We start from the raw sequence: 16562 nt of genomic DNA, 5'->3' as shown, positions 1-16562 counted from the left end.
GGCCAGGTTGGATGGGGCTTTGAGCAACGTGGTCTGGTGGAAGGTGTCCCTGCTCATGGCAGGGGGGTTGGAGGTAGGTGATCTTTAGGGTCCCTTCCAACCCCACTGCCATTCTATGATTCCACGGTAAGAGACAGGGCCCTGGCCTGTATACTGAATAGCAGGGCATGGGTGCTGCTGCTGCTGTTGGACCCAGGTCTGTCCTGGCCTAAGTGCTGATGCCTCACAGCCATGCCAGCTGGTTAGGGATGGACACACAGGTTGATCTGGAGATCCTCTGTGGAAGAACCGGCACTGTACAGCCTTGCAGAGGGGCTGCATGTCACGTGCTGTTGCTGATAGGGGCAGCTCTTAATGGTATCTGCAGAGCTTCAACCCTTAGTTTAGCAGTTCTGGGAGTGAGTGTCTACCTCTGGGCCAAGGACCCCACTGGGGTGCCTGAGGATCGCTAGTAGGGAGCTGAGTGCTATCATCGAGTTTTATTAGAAAGCATTTCTCTAAGCTAATACAACATTATGTCAATTGATAGTATTATTTAATCTAACCCATAAATAATTATTGGCACCATTAATTTTAATACCTTGTCTCCTAAAATCTGAGGAATTAAATTAACAGAATTTGAAAAAAGCCTTGAAGTTATTAGTTATATTCAGACAGCAAGATCAACTGGAGTTATGGAAACAGAAGGGCTTGTACTCACCACACCATCACTGCTGTGTAGTTTGATATCCATCTGGGAAAGAGCTTCAATATTCCCAGCTTGCGCTTTGATATTAATTCCTCGTGGTGCATCCATGCTCAAAGATCGAGTTGGTGATTCCAGCCTGAAAGCAGGAGCAGGAAATCTGACAGTAGCACATTCTCATATATTCCTTTATTTTTGGAAAATAAGTAAGCTTTGAACAAGCACTTGAAGGATCTCGCCTGAAGTCATATAAAAGATGCAGCTTCTTTTTTCTTCAGGCAGACTTGAAAAAGGAGGTAGCTATTTAAAAATACCAAATATCCCAAGTGAAAAATAAAGATGAATTCGTAATACAAAGGCAAGGTATTATTTCAGACATAACTTCAGATTATTTCAGTATAACGGTAATTTATTCTTAAAAACTGAAACCTATCTTTACATTCTTTGTTTTGAACTTATTTTAATTTTTGACATAATAAGATATTGTAATTAATACAATTAGTGCAGTCTGGAAGTTTTTTAATCAACAAGAGTTTTGACTTTGCTATCAGCTGGACCAAGATTTAACTCTGTGTGCACATGTGTTGTTTAACTAGATGGCATCTGAAACTTAAAACCCAATAACTTCATTTGAAATAAAAATTATGCAATATAACAGAAAGTGGTAAACCCTACAGTGCCACAAGATGGCAGGAAGGTACTGTATTAGCTGAGTAATCACCTCATCGGGTCAGCTGTGCAGGATTAACGATTTTTATTTTCCAAAGAGATAAGGCTTTGTTTCTTGAGAATTTTGGTACCATTTCCACGATAAGGAGCAGGGATAGAAGTTCTAATTAAAACTCATGAGAAGGAAAGGAAAAGCCCAAGCTCCGCAACAAGCTAGTGATTACATTGATTCTTTTGACCATTACCTAGAACTGCTTTGTCTGGAGGCACTGGGAACAGCAGGATCACAGTTGATACCTACTGGGTTTGGTTCCTGAATATTGGCTCACCCTTCCTGATGACAACAGCCTGACTTTCACCCTATCAGCCAACATTAAGCAGGTGAATATTAAGGCCAGAGAAAATGAATCAACCGGTGGTCCCAGTTTACTTTACATCCATGTTACTTCTTCTATTCTGTAGGTTCCCTGGACACGTATAAAACAATGGGGGTTTCATCCATAATGCAGAACTCAGACATGCATCCCTGATCGCAGGTCTGCATGTGCTCACCCACTGTGACTTTGGGAAAGAAGCATGCACACACACACACATGCACACGCACTCCCAGCAGATGCTGTGTTTGCTCCCTTTGTGCTCAGCAGCTGCCGATCTGCACGAGTGGAGGACTGTGCCCCAGCAGGTCCTTTACCAGGTATGCATCAGGTAGTGAGTCTAGATGCTGACTGCCAATCCCATGCTAAAGGAACAGAACAATTTACACAGTCCTGATGTAGCTGTCTGATGGGTTTCATTTACTCAGACTGCTTCAGTTCTTCCTTTTTTTTTTTTTTTTTTTTGCAGTTACTTCATTAAAACAAGAATTTAAAAGAAGTCAGTTTGTGCTTGTGAGAACCTTTAGTTGTATCTTAGAAGAAGCTAAATCCAGGTGATATCTTAAAACCTAAACCCATGACATCTGAGCACAGCCAAGCATGGTCACTGAAACTTCATTTTTTTATCCCCAAATCTGAAAATAACTCAGGCAATATTGGCTTATCACTGCTGGCCAGAGGTAGCAGAAGATTCTATCTTTGATCTCCAAAGATCCCTTCCAGCCCAAACCGTTCTATGACTCCATGTTTCTATGATCTGTCTCTCCCTGACATCTCCTGGGTTAGTCACTTTCAATTCGTTTAAGCTCCAGATTGATAAATTAGATTCCTAACAATGGATAACTGCATCATGGTTCCACATTGGGACTGTATCTACAAAATAGTTTGATGCCTTATCCCATGGCTCTGAGATGGCACTAACTTCTGTCATGATCATGCTGAGTACAAGGGCACAAATACGCATCTGTTCTGTTCCACCTCAGGAATCTAATAGAGTATTAGTAATCTTTATTAAGCAGTGTTTGTGATTTAACAACTTTTCTATGACTTTTTGCTTTAGATCCTTAGACTTACACTTTTATGGAACAGGAAATCAGTTTTTCCCTGAGTGATTTACATGGGAGGTCTGCTTCATGGGAATATTTTTTGATGTACATTTGTATGCATTATATAATGAAAAATTAATTGACGTTTGTATTTTCAATATTTAAAATTGAATACATTTTCATAAGTTAGTGTCAAGGTAGTTGAATATAACCGTTGCTGTAGTTTGTTTTAGCAAAAAGCTATAAACATTGAAATAGCTCATGTTTACTATTTCACCTATGTAAGTAATCTATATATAGGCATAAATTTTTATTTTTCAGCTCTACTGAATATTACAAGAAGGCAGACTGGGTCAGATTTTTGAAGAACGTACCAGAGCTGGAGTTTGAAAAGCAATCAAACACTGGAGAAATATTTCTTACTTTCTACCAAAATTAATTTTGGCAAGAAGCCAACAAACTTCGGAAGCATTTACAGATTTATGATGTGACTTACATATAATTTAAATTACATGGCAGAATTACATTTGCTATATTAATCACAATCCTAAATTTCTGCTGTTTATACAGGTTCTATTTCTAGATTAACTGAGGGTGGATTTAGCTAATTAAGACATTGGAGCTTCCTGGCAATAGAAACTGCAGTGAAGCTTAAGCAGTGATTTAAACCAGTCTTCTGGGACTGTTATGTGTGAGATTTTAGCAAAGGCACCTACCATTCAGTAACACTAATGAAGTACTTCTTCATACAGCATTCAACGGTTCAGTGTCTCGAGTCCAGGTGTACTAAAAAGGAAACAGGCACCTAGTGTAGAATGACATGACTGAGTCGAACCTTGACTCTGAATATCCCTTGTTAGTCCCCACTTGTTCCTGAAGACACCTGACTTCCTCAGCCCCTTAGACATTGACCTTAAAGTCACCTAAAATTCTTCAGTGGTCCTGGCCCTGAGGCACTTCCAGTTTGTCACTGGTGGGCAGGTTTGTACTTCTCTATGCTTAAGGGTCTGGGGACCACAGAACTGCCCTAACGAAGAGCTGAGTGATGGAAATACTTGTATGAACTCAGGGTATCTCAGAAAGATATGTCTATTTAAAACATTGATGGTGTTTTAAATAGACACTTACAAAGCAAAATGGGCTTTTTTAAAATCAGTAACCAGTGGACCTACTGAAAGAGATGATGGGAGGAAGTTGCTCTGCACTGCGAATGATTTGGGTCAGTCAGTCAGAAGACACACGACTGTGTGCAGGTAATGGCTGATAAGGAAGTTTCAAGATCTATTCCCTAAGCAATAAAAGGAGGAAGAGAGTAGGATAGGCTGAGCAAAATATTGATGTGCATCCCTCAAAAGTCTTGGCAAAACAAAAGTTAAGTTTGCTTGCAAATGCTGGAGGGTGCTTGGAGCCTGAGAGGACAGAAATGATTGTCTTAGAGTTTCTGGTCATTTTACAGTGTTTGAATTTGGGCAGTAGAATGATGAAGGAATATATTGTTACCAGTCACTTTATCTTTTGTTTAAAATACAGCCATATAAATTACATTTAACAGAATGGAGCGAGGATCTTTATCATCTGGAGGAATTAATCTATGTAATGTGCTGTCCTAAATGAGACATCTGTCACAGCCTGTATCTCATTTGGGAAGATGGATTCTGTACTTATGAGTAGCTTCTAGGTACTGTGGTAGCTGCCAGAGGTCTATTAGCAAGTGGTGTGGTGCAAGAGGAATTGATCAGGACGGCACAACATTTGATGCCAAGAACCTGACATCCTCATTATATGTGTCCTGAGGAGTACTCTGGACTAGCTGTTGCCTGACCCTGAAGACTGGATGCCCAGAAAGGTTGAAGCACATTAGGCGTTCTCCAGGAGAACATAGCTTTCAGGTTAATTTAATCCAAATGTCACCCTGTTCATGTACCCCAAACAGTTCCACAATGAAAACCAAGATGTGGGGAGCTCAGGCAGTTGGGAGATTTCCCTCAAAAGCATGTTCCTAACTTGAATTACACTCATGTAGACATATCCATGAAACAGACACTCATGTAGACATTTCCATGGAATGTGAAGCAATGGAAACTGTACCTAGGCCCACTTGCAGAGTAGCTATTTTGCCTTGCTCTCCTTCACTCTCATCTCTGCACCCACCTGGAGGTTTGTTGGCAAAGCACAGGGAAACTGCACTGTCAGCTAATGAAAGGCAGGGAAGGGTGGGGCAGTAGGTGGTTCCTGAAAATATTTCATAGCTCTGTTATCTGCTTGATATTAGTCCTCCAATAGCCCATTGCAACTGGAAGACAGTATTTTTATCGCTGTCTTCTTACTTGTTGGTAAGATAGTTCCAAAAGTTGACAATACTGTCTTGGTTGGCTGCCAAGGAAATTTGGTGCTGAGGCGTGCAGAGTAATTCATGAAGGATGGTGTGAAAGTCTTCCGATGGAACCTGGACAGCATCCAGGCTCTGAATCTGAAACCACCCCAACAACCTAAAGGCTTGGAGATTCCCACCTTTTGCTATAAGCGTGTTGCTAACTCGTGGAGATACCAGATCACCAGAAATTGCTCAGTTGGCTGTTTAGGGAGGATGTGAGGGGAGTGACAGCCTGTTGTGGTTGTGGTAAAGAAGCAGCTGATACTGCCTGTGCATGTGACAGGAATATCGACCTCTTCTTTCACCCTGTTCTGGCAGGAGATGGGAGGATACCTTGCTGATCTTACAAGTACCGCAATGTATCAGAAAGCTGGTTTTAGTACGGCAGAAAGAGTATCACAGTCTTCTGGAGCCCAAGCTTCCTACCACGATGTGGGGCTGCTTGACTCTTAGAGCAGGACAGGGGAACTAGCTTGCTCTTGTGAATTTGGGGAATAGTTTATTCCTTCCTTCTGGCCACTTTTTGTCCTTTCCATCTCATGAGTCAGCATCTCTCCTGACTTCAGTGGGGACAGAATTCCTTGACTGGTATGACTTCAGATAGAAGTTCCCCACATGTATGCATTCCTCCCAGCACCTACCTGGGGAAGACCAGGGTTACTGTAAGCGGACTGGATAGGTAGATGGACACTGCCTCTAAAACCATGGTACACCCAACAACTTGTGTGCCCATACACACATACACCTAACTTTTTTTTTTTTTTCTTCTTCCCTTGCTTTTTGGTTAAAATATCCTGATCAATTTTACCATACAGAGAAGATAGTATGAAATGTAAACCTGGCACTAAAGTGTTAAAGGTATGGCAAAGAATTTAGCAGTGTATGGCATATTAAGTATTGGGGTTAAATATGTTCTTGTATCAGTAAAAGAGAAACACCTATGTATTTTAGCCCAAACTGAGCTTTAATTAAAAAAGGGCCCTTGTACACAGGACAAAATAAAATGTCGACTATATTGGACTTGATTTATTTAACTTTGTATCAGATTATGTCACAGCAGTATGTTTATTTAGATTATTAATAAGATATTGGTCTGGTGTTCACCTATACGGTGGGTTTTCTTTGTGAAGCCCTTTTACACACTGAAAGAACACGAGGTGGGTCCAAGCAGAACCTAGGTGCTGACTAGTTCACAATGCCTTTTCATTAGAAGTTTTTCACAAAGCTTTCTAGTATTGATTGTTATGAGAGTTCATAAAATATACTAATCCATCACTTTTGCTTCAGTCTTTTTCCCATAGTGCTTTAGTATAATTAAAATAAAAGGATCCATGCAAAAGGGTCAAATAAATATGTATGTTAAGGTCTGATTTAAGAAAGTCATATGAGGGGATAGAAGACAGTGAAAGATCCCATGCTCCTTTCTTTCTGCCATTTAGTCTTTGTAGGGTTAAAGATGCTGCTTCACACTTGTTCCTAGGATATGGGAGCATGCATGGGAAATACAGTATTAGAGAAAAGACTGCAGAATATGAAGAAAAAAGAGGAGATATAGAAAATGTAACTCAGAAGAGCTGGAGCTGGAATAATAGTACTTGCTCCACTGGTGTGTATTTGCATATTGTTCTTGTTTCTCTTGAACTTCCATAAAGATGCTAAAATCAAACCTGATGACCTCATAAGGATGTCTTATCCTCTTTGAGTACACAGCTGTTTGGCCCACCTCTCAGTAAACAATCTCCATGACTTCTCAGAGTTAGAAAACATCTAAAAAAAAAAAAGAAGTGCTTTTTCTAAGTTGTTCCTAGGCTAAATAAAGCCATTACAGTGAGTTCAATAAGGTTGCCAGTTATGGCACTGAAGATCTGATCCTGCAAGCCTGCATTCCTGTGAAAGTAGCACTGTGCACCTCTGCCCATGCACGTGTTCTGCCAAGAGTAGGCTCATTTTTTTTTGGAGATTATGAATATTTGTAACTTTTCATTCCTATTTTATTTTCATAGATTCATGGAATCGCTTTGGCTGGAAGGGACATTTCAAGGTCAACTAGTCCAACCTCCCTGAAATTAGCAGGGAAATCTGCAACTGGATCAGGTTGCTCAGAGCCCCATCCAACCTGACCTTGAATGTTTCCAGGGATGGGGCATCTGCCACCTCTTTGGGCAACCTGTGCCAGTGTTTCACCACCCTCATTGTAAAAAATTTCTTCCTTACATCTAGTCTAAATCTCCTGTCTTTTAGTTTAAAAGCATTACTCCTTGTCCTATCACAACAGACCCTGCTAAAAAGATTGCCCCCATCTTTCTTGTAGGCCCCCTTTAAGTACTGGAAGGCTGCAATAAGGTGTCCCCAGAGCCTTCTCTTCTTCAGGCTGAACAACCCCAACTCTCTCAGCCTGTCCTCACAGGGGAGGTGCTCCAGTCCTCTGATAATTTTTGTGGCCCTCCTCTGGACCCGCTCCAACATGTCCACATCTTTCCTGTGCTGGGGGCCTCAGAGCTGGATGCAGCACTGCAGGTGGGGTCTCACCAAAGTGGAGTAGAGGGGCAGAATCACCTCCCTCAACCTGCTGGCCACACTTCTCTCGATGCAGCCCAGGACATGGTCGGCCTTCTGGGCTGAGAGCACACATTGCCAGCTCATGTCCAACTTTTCATCCACTAGTACTCCCAAGTCCTTCTCAGCGGGGCTGCTCTCAATCCCTTCATCCCCCAGCCTGTACTGATACCAGGGGCTGTCTCGACCCAGGTGCAGGACCTTGCACTTGGCCTTGTAGAACCTCATGAGGTTCACATTGGCCCACTTCTCAAGCTTGTCCAAGTCCCTCTGGATGGTATCCTGTCCCTCAGGCATGTCAACTGCACCACTCAGCTTTGTGTCATCTGCAAACTTGCTGAGGGTGCACTCATGCCACTATCTATGTCATTGATGAAGACATTAAACAGCACTGGTCCCAGTATGGACCCCTGAGGGACATGACTTGTCACTAATCTCCACCTGAACATTGAGCCATTGACCATTACCCTTTGGATGTAGCCATCCAAACAATTCCTCACCCACTGAACAGTCCACCTATCAAGTCCATATCTCTCCAATTTAGAGAGAAGGATGTTGTGGGGGACCATGTCAAAGGCCTTACAGAAGTCCAGACAGACAACATCCATAGCTCGTCCCTTGTCCACTGATGTAGTCACTCCATCACAGAAGGCCACTAGGTTGGTCAGGCAGGACTTGCCCTTGGTGAAGCCATGCCGGCTGTCTCAAATCACCTCCCTGTCCTCCATGTGCCTTAGCAGAGCTTCTAGGAGGATCTGTTCCGTGATCTTCCCAGGCACAGAGGTAAGGCCAACAGGTTGGTAGTTCCCAGGGTCCTCCTTTCTATCTTTTGTAAAAGAGATGTAATGTTTCCTTTTTCCAGTCCCCAGGGACTTTACCTGACTGCCATGACTTTTCAAATGTCATGGAGAGTGGCTTGGCAACTACATCAGCCAATTCCCCCAGGACTATGGGATACATCTTGTCAGGTCCCCTAGGCTTATATACAGGTTTCTTTTCTGGAGAGAATCAAGAATTAGGACAGCAATGGCTACAGGTCTTATTACAGTCTATAAAGCTGCAGAAGCACTGAGGTTGCAAAGGGGACACGCTGTGAAAATGGGGCATATAGCATGAGATGCATACCAAACCAGCTTTTTCACATTGTTAAGAAAGAGACCCTCATATGCCTCTGGCATGCAGGAAGGATTCTTGCCATGAACATCTGCCCTCGAGTTGAAGTCTAACTTTGGAGAGGTGAAAGGGGAAATTAAATTAGGCAGTGATTGGAGGTTGTGGAGCAGAGGAAGAATAGAAAAGGCAAGAAACGAAGGAAAAAAAAATGAGGAAAAAAGGGGAAAAAGGAAAATCTTTAACCTGTCAAGAAATTAATGTCTTGAAAGTCAAAAAAGCAACCTAGAGGATTCTGTGGGCTTAATTGGCCTTGGTTCTCTGTGGGTGTCTGCTTTCAGCCCTGCTTTTTGAATTCATGTTAACCTTTAAAAGGCAATAGGAGTATATTGGCTTTTTGATTAGCCTGAGAGCAGTCTAATTCGCTGGCAATGCAGGTTGTGAATTAGGCATTCTAAGAGACTAAACCATAGACAGAGCATACACTAATAACATAGGAAAAAGAGGTTGTCAGCATTTATTTATGGTCCAATATACAGAATTTCAAACCATATTCTCTCTTTATGAGGAAGCCGGATTCCTGTTGACACGAGCTGAGTGAAAGCAAGCTGGAGTTGTAGAGGTGGATAGTGAGCAGCAGGCACATGCTAACGCTGGCTGCCAATTCCCACCCATATTCACTTATCTCCCAGCAGCTTGCTGTTTTGAGGTCAGGCAAGTGCAGAGGGTGATCAGGATGTAGCAAGAAGAATATGATTACCCAAAGCTATGGATCTTGGTGTTCTGCCTTGTGGCTTTTGGGTGTTTGCCAGCAGATCCAAAGGCAAAGAAGGACAAAACAACAGGACTAAGAGCTCAGTCTCGTTATATGCCTCATTTCTGTTTTGTAAAATTATTTTCTTTGGAATAGCTCCTAAAATTACATCTTCTTGCAAACAGGAAAGATGAGTTTCACAGCATGTTCCAACAACTGTGTGTATCTTCAGGACATGGAAGTATTAGTATTCAACAGTAAACTCTGATAGGTCTTACTCAATGTAAAAAAATACGAAATACTAATGACTCATTAAATATTCTTCCCTGATCAGTTTCTGCACAGTAATGGAAACATAGCAGTTACTTAGTCAAGCCTTGGTACAAAATTCTGATTTGATGTAACTACTGAAAATCTTTCAAATACTGATTGATTTTTCTTTCTAAAATGTCCCATTTTGCATCATGCATGCTGAATTTCTTCATTTAAAGGTGGAATAATTGCTTGCTACCTGGACGATGCTGTCTTCCATATTTCTTGCATTCACTTTGATACTCAAAGTCTGAGCTTCACTGAGTTAAACTGAACAAACTATAATGAAAAAAAATTGACTGAAAAACAGCATCAATTTTTCCCTGTCAAGTCCATTAGTTGGTCAATGGTTATGTTACACCATCCCCATTTTTGTAGCTTAGTTCAAAGAAACCACTTTTCAGGGGTTATTGCTCTTGGGAGTTGCCTGCATTAGGACACATATTCCGTTTCCGTAAGACTAATGTCAATATCTACAGCTCCCTTATACTGAATCCCAAGTTAGCCCATTATTTATGCCACAGTAAAATGTAATATGTAAACCAGTAGGTTTTTGATGAATCAAAATTAAATAATAATTATCTAAAATGAAAAAAAAGAACATTTTTGCAGTTTCTTCCAAGTGCATCTGGCTATTTCATTGCAGACAAATTTACAGGAAAACTTATAGTAGCACAAGACACAACTCAATATTAGAACTGTACTTTCAACTTAAGTACACCTCTCCAAAATAAAGTTTTTGTGCTAGTAACAAAGATCACCAGCATCTTGTGAAAATACAGAAATGTTATCTGATAATATCAGAAGAAAATAAATAGGGTACAACTGAATTCAGAGAAACATACTACGAGGGTGTCTGTTTAGAGGCAAGTGTACATACATAGGAACTGTATTAAAGAAAAATTATTTGGCTAGAATGAAGCAGCTGTTCATAAAGCACCTCATTTTTCTAGTAATTCTGAAGCTTTAAAAAAAATCTTCAGTGGCACTGTGTTGCAATTTAGAGCCTATAAAATAATGGAGCAATTTGTTGTAATCAGATTTTAAAAGTCACTTTTTTGTTGACTCTCTTCTGCTTATTGCTTAAACACATTAACGAAAATCTCATTTTGGAAGGTCTATCATTTTGTCTCAAATGACTTGGGAAAGTCTCAAAATGTGCTGGGCTTTGCTGGCAGTTTGTAACACCTCTGACCTCTAAAAACTAAGACACAAATGCACATTGTAATGCACTGAAACATCCCAAATACTTCAGTAACAGCAAAGCTACTCTGAAATAGTTATGCAAGGATGTAGTAGGCTTTGCTTTTTCTAGTAGCTTTCTTTCTTGGGACAATAATGTTCTTGACATTTACATACATACATATAGTGACAGTCCTAATGTGTGAAGCACTAGCAGTTGTTACAAGAGGGCTACTAATAGCAGTGCAGGACTTTTATATGGCATGTATAACTGCTGCAGGATTCTTTCTTTTAAAAAAATAATTTCTCTTGGAAAATAAAAATAAGATTGAGTCAATTATTTTTGTCTGATATCAACAAGGTGTAAAGTGTTAATAATGTATGGTTACTGAGCTTAAAAAAATAAACTCTCACATCTGTAATGGATTCTGTATGATCAAGAAAATGCTTTTAAAAAGCTGCTGTTACCTTTATAGCTAGATTTTCTGGAGGCACAAAGTTTATTAGATTCCCCTCTGAGATGTTTGTGTTGGCAAGGACTAGGAGCACTTCATTACTTGTCCACTTCAAGGTCGAGTTCTCAACTTTGGCATGGAAAAAGAAAAGGCCATTGAACGACTTCCATATTTCCCTTTCTGCCATCTTTCGGGAAGGAGCTGTCCTCATAACATGACACGGCTGGGCTTATTGTGCTTGGCTGCAGCGAAGGGGAGCCACAATGAAATGATAAAATCCCATTCATACCAATGGAGTCAATATTTAATGAAGACCCACTTTGGTGGTGGAATGGAGAAACCAAGAAGTCAGATCACAAATACTCACTAGGCTCAACTAGGCATAGCTCAGCTATAGGGAATGCAATTTCTAAATCTAAAATAATCTGATGACCTTATAGAATCTTGAGCTGCTGCAGTAATGGATTCTTAGACTCTGTGTGTTTTACATTAGACAGTCATTGGGTAGAAATAAAGGCATAATTAATCAGATTCTATGGCTAAACTCATTTGTCTACAGATAAATTCAACCATTTATCCATGTTTAATCCTATATTTAAATGATTTTATCCATGGACTTGTTACAATCTTATAACTGAAACAGCTTGGATATGGAGTCAAGTCTGTTACTTGCTCTACTGCTGAATCAGGGTGCCTAAATTTTAAGTATTGCAACATCAGAGCTGAAGGACCCAAGAAACCAAACTGGACCACATTCCTCTAATGACTTCTTTGTTAAGAACTCCATGAAAGAAAAGCACAAACAATATAAGGTTTTAATCTTTTCTTGTGCTTCAGGCTGTGGGCAATCTGACGATTCAAGATTAGACGAAAAGGGAGATTTTGCTGTTTTCCCAATACAAATGAGCAGATTTGTAAGCTTTAAGAAAGAGTTAAATTACAGGAAGACATTGGAGATGAGTGGTGGAGAGCAGTACAGAAAACGAGAAAAACTCTCAGAGCAAGGATTACTGGAGTCAATGGAACAACTGTAGAAGACAATAAATATACATGTAAATACAAGCATGGGAAGCTGATGCACAATTATTAATATTAGTATAGAAAAGAAATATGAATTTGATGCAGAAGACATGCAGAAGGTTTTGAAGAATGAAGAGATTAAGAAAATTGATAGCAATGAAAACATTAAGGCTGTATTTTGAAATTCTCAAAGTCTTTAGTGAGTGTGAGAAAGCTATGGATATTTACTGATTTTTTTTTTTTTTAAAAAGACACTTCTTTTAGGTAAATATGATGGTGTCATGACTTTCCTGAAAAGATAAAAGTTCTAGCATGGCCAGGGTCTCCAAGCTAATTATTAGCTTGGAAGGACTCATTACCTTGTGCCTGATATCAAACAAGAGCCAGTAATTGGCAGTGTTTGCTAATCCTAGTTACAAGGTTATATAAACTATGATTAACAATTTAGATGAATTTATGGAATACAGGGTTACAAGTGGAAAAGCTTTACTCTGGGATTTGAATATTTCCCAGCACAGTGTGTGGCCTTGTTTCTTATGATGAAATTTTATTTCTTCAGAGCTTAAGCAAATATGGCCTCATTGATAAGTGCACGATTTCTCTTAAAAAATGTCCATAGTAAGGAGTATAGGTGATCCCCGGTGCACCCTTTGAAATGAATAGAGAGAAACAGAGTATAACTAATCTGATCTATTTTAGATGCCTCTGTTAGGATGAAACGTAACATGCCCTAACAGTACCTGTTGCCTTACACAAGAGGTGATGAGATCTGATGTAGATAGCTACACTCTAGATGTCTCAGTGAGTTGAATCAATTCCACCTGAACTATCTGCCTGAGCAGTTGTAAACCCCTGGGGCCATGCTCCAGGTATATTAGTCTCTCCAAAATGCATCTCTGTGGGTAGTTTGTGGGAGGATGCCTTCCCACTTCAGTGAATGAATGAATGAATGAAAGAAAGAATGAATTAATGTTTCTGCTTGCAGAGAGGGGAATTCTAAATCTGGATGAGCATCTGAGATGCACTGGCTTATTCTGGGCACACAGAGGTCCTCTGGGTTTGGACTCTGTTGTATGAATGCATCCTGAATATTCAAGAGCTGAATGGTAAAGAGAAGTGTGTGCCAAATTACCAGCTGAATCACACGCATGAACAATGAAGAAATCATTTCGTATCAGCCAAAATGTCAGGCAGATATAGATGAGGCATTTTTTGTTTGTTTTAGTTTTTTAACCCTACTCCATATGTATAGGAAGTGTGGTTGATTTTTAAATGGATAGGTCTATTGTTGATTTTTTTTTTTTTTTTTTTTTTTTAAGCTTAGCTTGTCTTATGGTAAAAATGATCAAGGATAAAGGGCAGATCCCTGAGACACTCCATTTCTTTTGGGTGGCATTCTTAAATGTTGGGAGTATTTGCTGCTTTTGATGTCAGCTGGCATGTTCTTCAGCATATTTTCCTTTCCTTTAATTTAAATAAAAAATTTCTCACCATAGCTTTATTTCTTGAAATAGTCTGTGTTCCAAATTTGTTCTATATTTATGTTCTAAATCTGAGATGAGTGGCAACAGATGATTCCAGTAACACTCAGTTATGAGATTCTTGATTCAAGAGAATTGCTCAGTATAAGCACAGCAGGCACTAACACTGCTTATGGCTTAGGGGTGATTTGTGTGCACAAGCACAATTATAAAGCCAGATTTGAATAACAGATGTTTCCAGTTCCCAAGGTTTTGGTTAACAGCACTTATTTTATGTAAGCAATATAAAAGAAATGTTCAAAGTTCTAGGACAAATACACTTGCGTGTTCCCTTAAAAAGAGAGTAAAACATTGCCCAGTTTTAATGCTACTTTGAAAAGACTATAAAAGCAATTTAAAACAACATTTATAATCTATTCAAAAACACAGCAGATAAGATTATTATAGTGTAGTTATTTGTTTGCTAGTTCTTCATCCATCTTAAATATTGAGGTGTTTTTGCCTGTTTGTCCACTGTCACTCAATGCAGAGCTGCTGAAGAAATGAAGACTAAAGATCAGAACTATGATTAAAATAGAAGTTTCTCTCAAGACTGACAGTTGTGATAAAGAGTGGTAAGCAGAACTAATCCAAAAGAGGTCTTTGTGATGACCTCAATTTTATGATGTGCCGACTCTCCAGGTAATTAAAAATGGCCAAGGCCCTGCTGAATGTGATTGAATCTGGCACATCACAGATGTTTCCAGCATGGCTATCTTTTTCAAATGACTTTAATGCTATTATAAAATAACTTAGCATATTATACTATTTTACTCTCATATAATAACACTATTTGCATCACTGTTGTAAAATATCTGGTTAGTATTTTCATTATGAGTATTTTCATAAAATTATCTTCCAGGTTGAAATTTGCCATGCTTTTCTTTTATATATCTCTAGCAATTTTTTCTTTACTATGCAGAAGCATAGAAAGATTTCAAGTAACTGGAATGCTTCAGTATATGCCTTTCATAATGTCCACTCGTTCTGCATGAAAAGAAACACTCAAGTGAAGAGGGCTTTGCTGACAAGCAGGTCATACCCTTCCCCTCTTGTGACTCATCAGTACAGCAGCTGAATGTGCCACACTCTCATTAGATTCCTCACAACTGAAGTATCACAACTGCACACACAGGTTGAGGGAGAGAGGAAAGTGTGAGTAGTGACAGTGCACACAATATATCTTGGAAGAATTACTGTTACCAGCAAATGCTTCCCTTTCTTCTTCCAGTGTTTGCCACATGCACATTCTTATGGTGAGTGATTCCTGTTTCATGTCTCCCCCTCAGTACCCTTGATATACATGCAGACAGGTATGCAGGTGAAAGATAATGTAAGGGATGCTCTACCCAGCTCAACATTACCTCTTACATCAGTGACAGCAGAATTACAGACTTAAATGTAGAGCTCCAGGTGGTCATCTGCAAGGTGTCTATAACCGTGACAATCATTAATGAAGTTTTCACGGTAGCTTGCGCTCTAGTGGAGTATGCTGTAATCACTGATGACAAGTTCACTTTAGCAATCTCACCGAGCAGTCTGATGTTGTCAGGTACCCAGTTCAACAGTGGAGGCGTAGAAATCATTACACCTTTGGTCTTTGCACTACTGACATAAGCATCCATAGAAAATATGTAAATGACTGTCCCATACAAGCAACAACTCCTAATGATTTTCATGTGTTTTGTGACATCTCTGAAAAACTGAGGCTTTAGAAAGAACATCAGTCACCTTACAGACTGAAGCGAGTCAGTTATGACAGCGGGCAGGATCCTGGCATGTGTTCTCAGGGAGATCTTACCTGGCAAGAAGGCCACTAACATCAGTGCACAGATTAGCTCTCCTCCTGTTATTGAGGTATCTACCTACGTATCACTCTCTGGTTCCAGAGGCCAGCAGTCCTTTGAAACAGCAAACGCGCTGTAGGTGCTCAGGAGAGCAGCTCTGCCTGCCAACACATCCATGTGGAAACAGGCTTGCTAGGAGACCTGAGCCCCTGTTCCCATCGGTCACCAAACATCCCTCCTACCTCAGCAAGGAAACATCTTCTGTGAGAGCAGGACAGAGTCCCTCTGCAGAGTCAGAATTACAGAAGGCAGGATGATCTAATCAGCAGAGGTAAGTTTATCTCCTAAGGTCATACGGTCTGTATGTAAAGTGATACATATGCCCTGCAGGTGAAGCACTATAGTTTGTAAATTTAGTTTTGCAAGAATATGGGTGCACACACACAGCTAGTAATGCAAGACAGGAAAAAGAGATTGTGCTTGGAAAAATTCTTCTCACTTCAGGATTAATATCTTCAGGTAAAATCACTGCTTAAAAGGAGACCAGACGTGAAGTAGCACCCAAGCCTTTGCTAATAAGGTATCTTTAAATATCTGAGTCAGAAATGCTTCTGAAAAGGTGATAACCGTGATGTCCTGTATTATCTGATCCTTCTGAACTATGCCTTTTCACAGATCCATCAGATGAATGGAAAGAAATTCTTTAAGCTTCCAAAAG

The 16562-nt window shown here is 40.1% G+C and overlaps 1 protein-coding gene across 1 annotated transcript in view; it reads right to left on the bottom strand.

The window, feature by feature from the left end:
* The window catches only part of SGCG (sarcoglycan gamma), a 78034-nt gene that overhangs the window by 1009 nt on the left and 60463 nt on the right, over nucleotides 1-16562 (bottom strand). The window contains exon 7 of the mRNA XM_086481822.1: nucleotides 701-824. Coding sequence (XP_086337948.1) covers nucleotides 701-824 — 124 coding nt within the window. The remainder of the gene's footprint in view (nucleotides 1-700; nucleotides 825-16562) is intronic.

The sequence above is a fragment of the Leptosomus discolor genome, chromosome 1 (assembly GCF_034619465.1).
Source record: "Leptosomus discolor isolate bLepDis1 chromosome 1, bLepDis1.hap2, whole genome shotgun sequence".
Classification (NCBI taxonomy): domain Eukaryota; kingdom Metazoa; phylum Chordata; class Aves; order Leptosomiformes; family Leptosomidae; genus Leptosomus; species Leptosomus discolor.
This window is presented reverse-complemented; position numbering and strand designations above follow the sequence as displayed.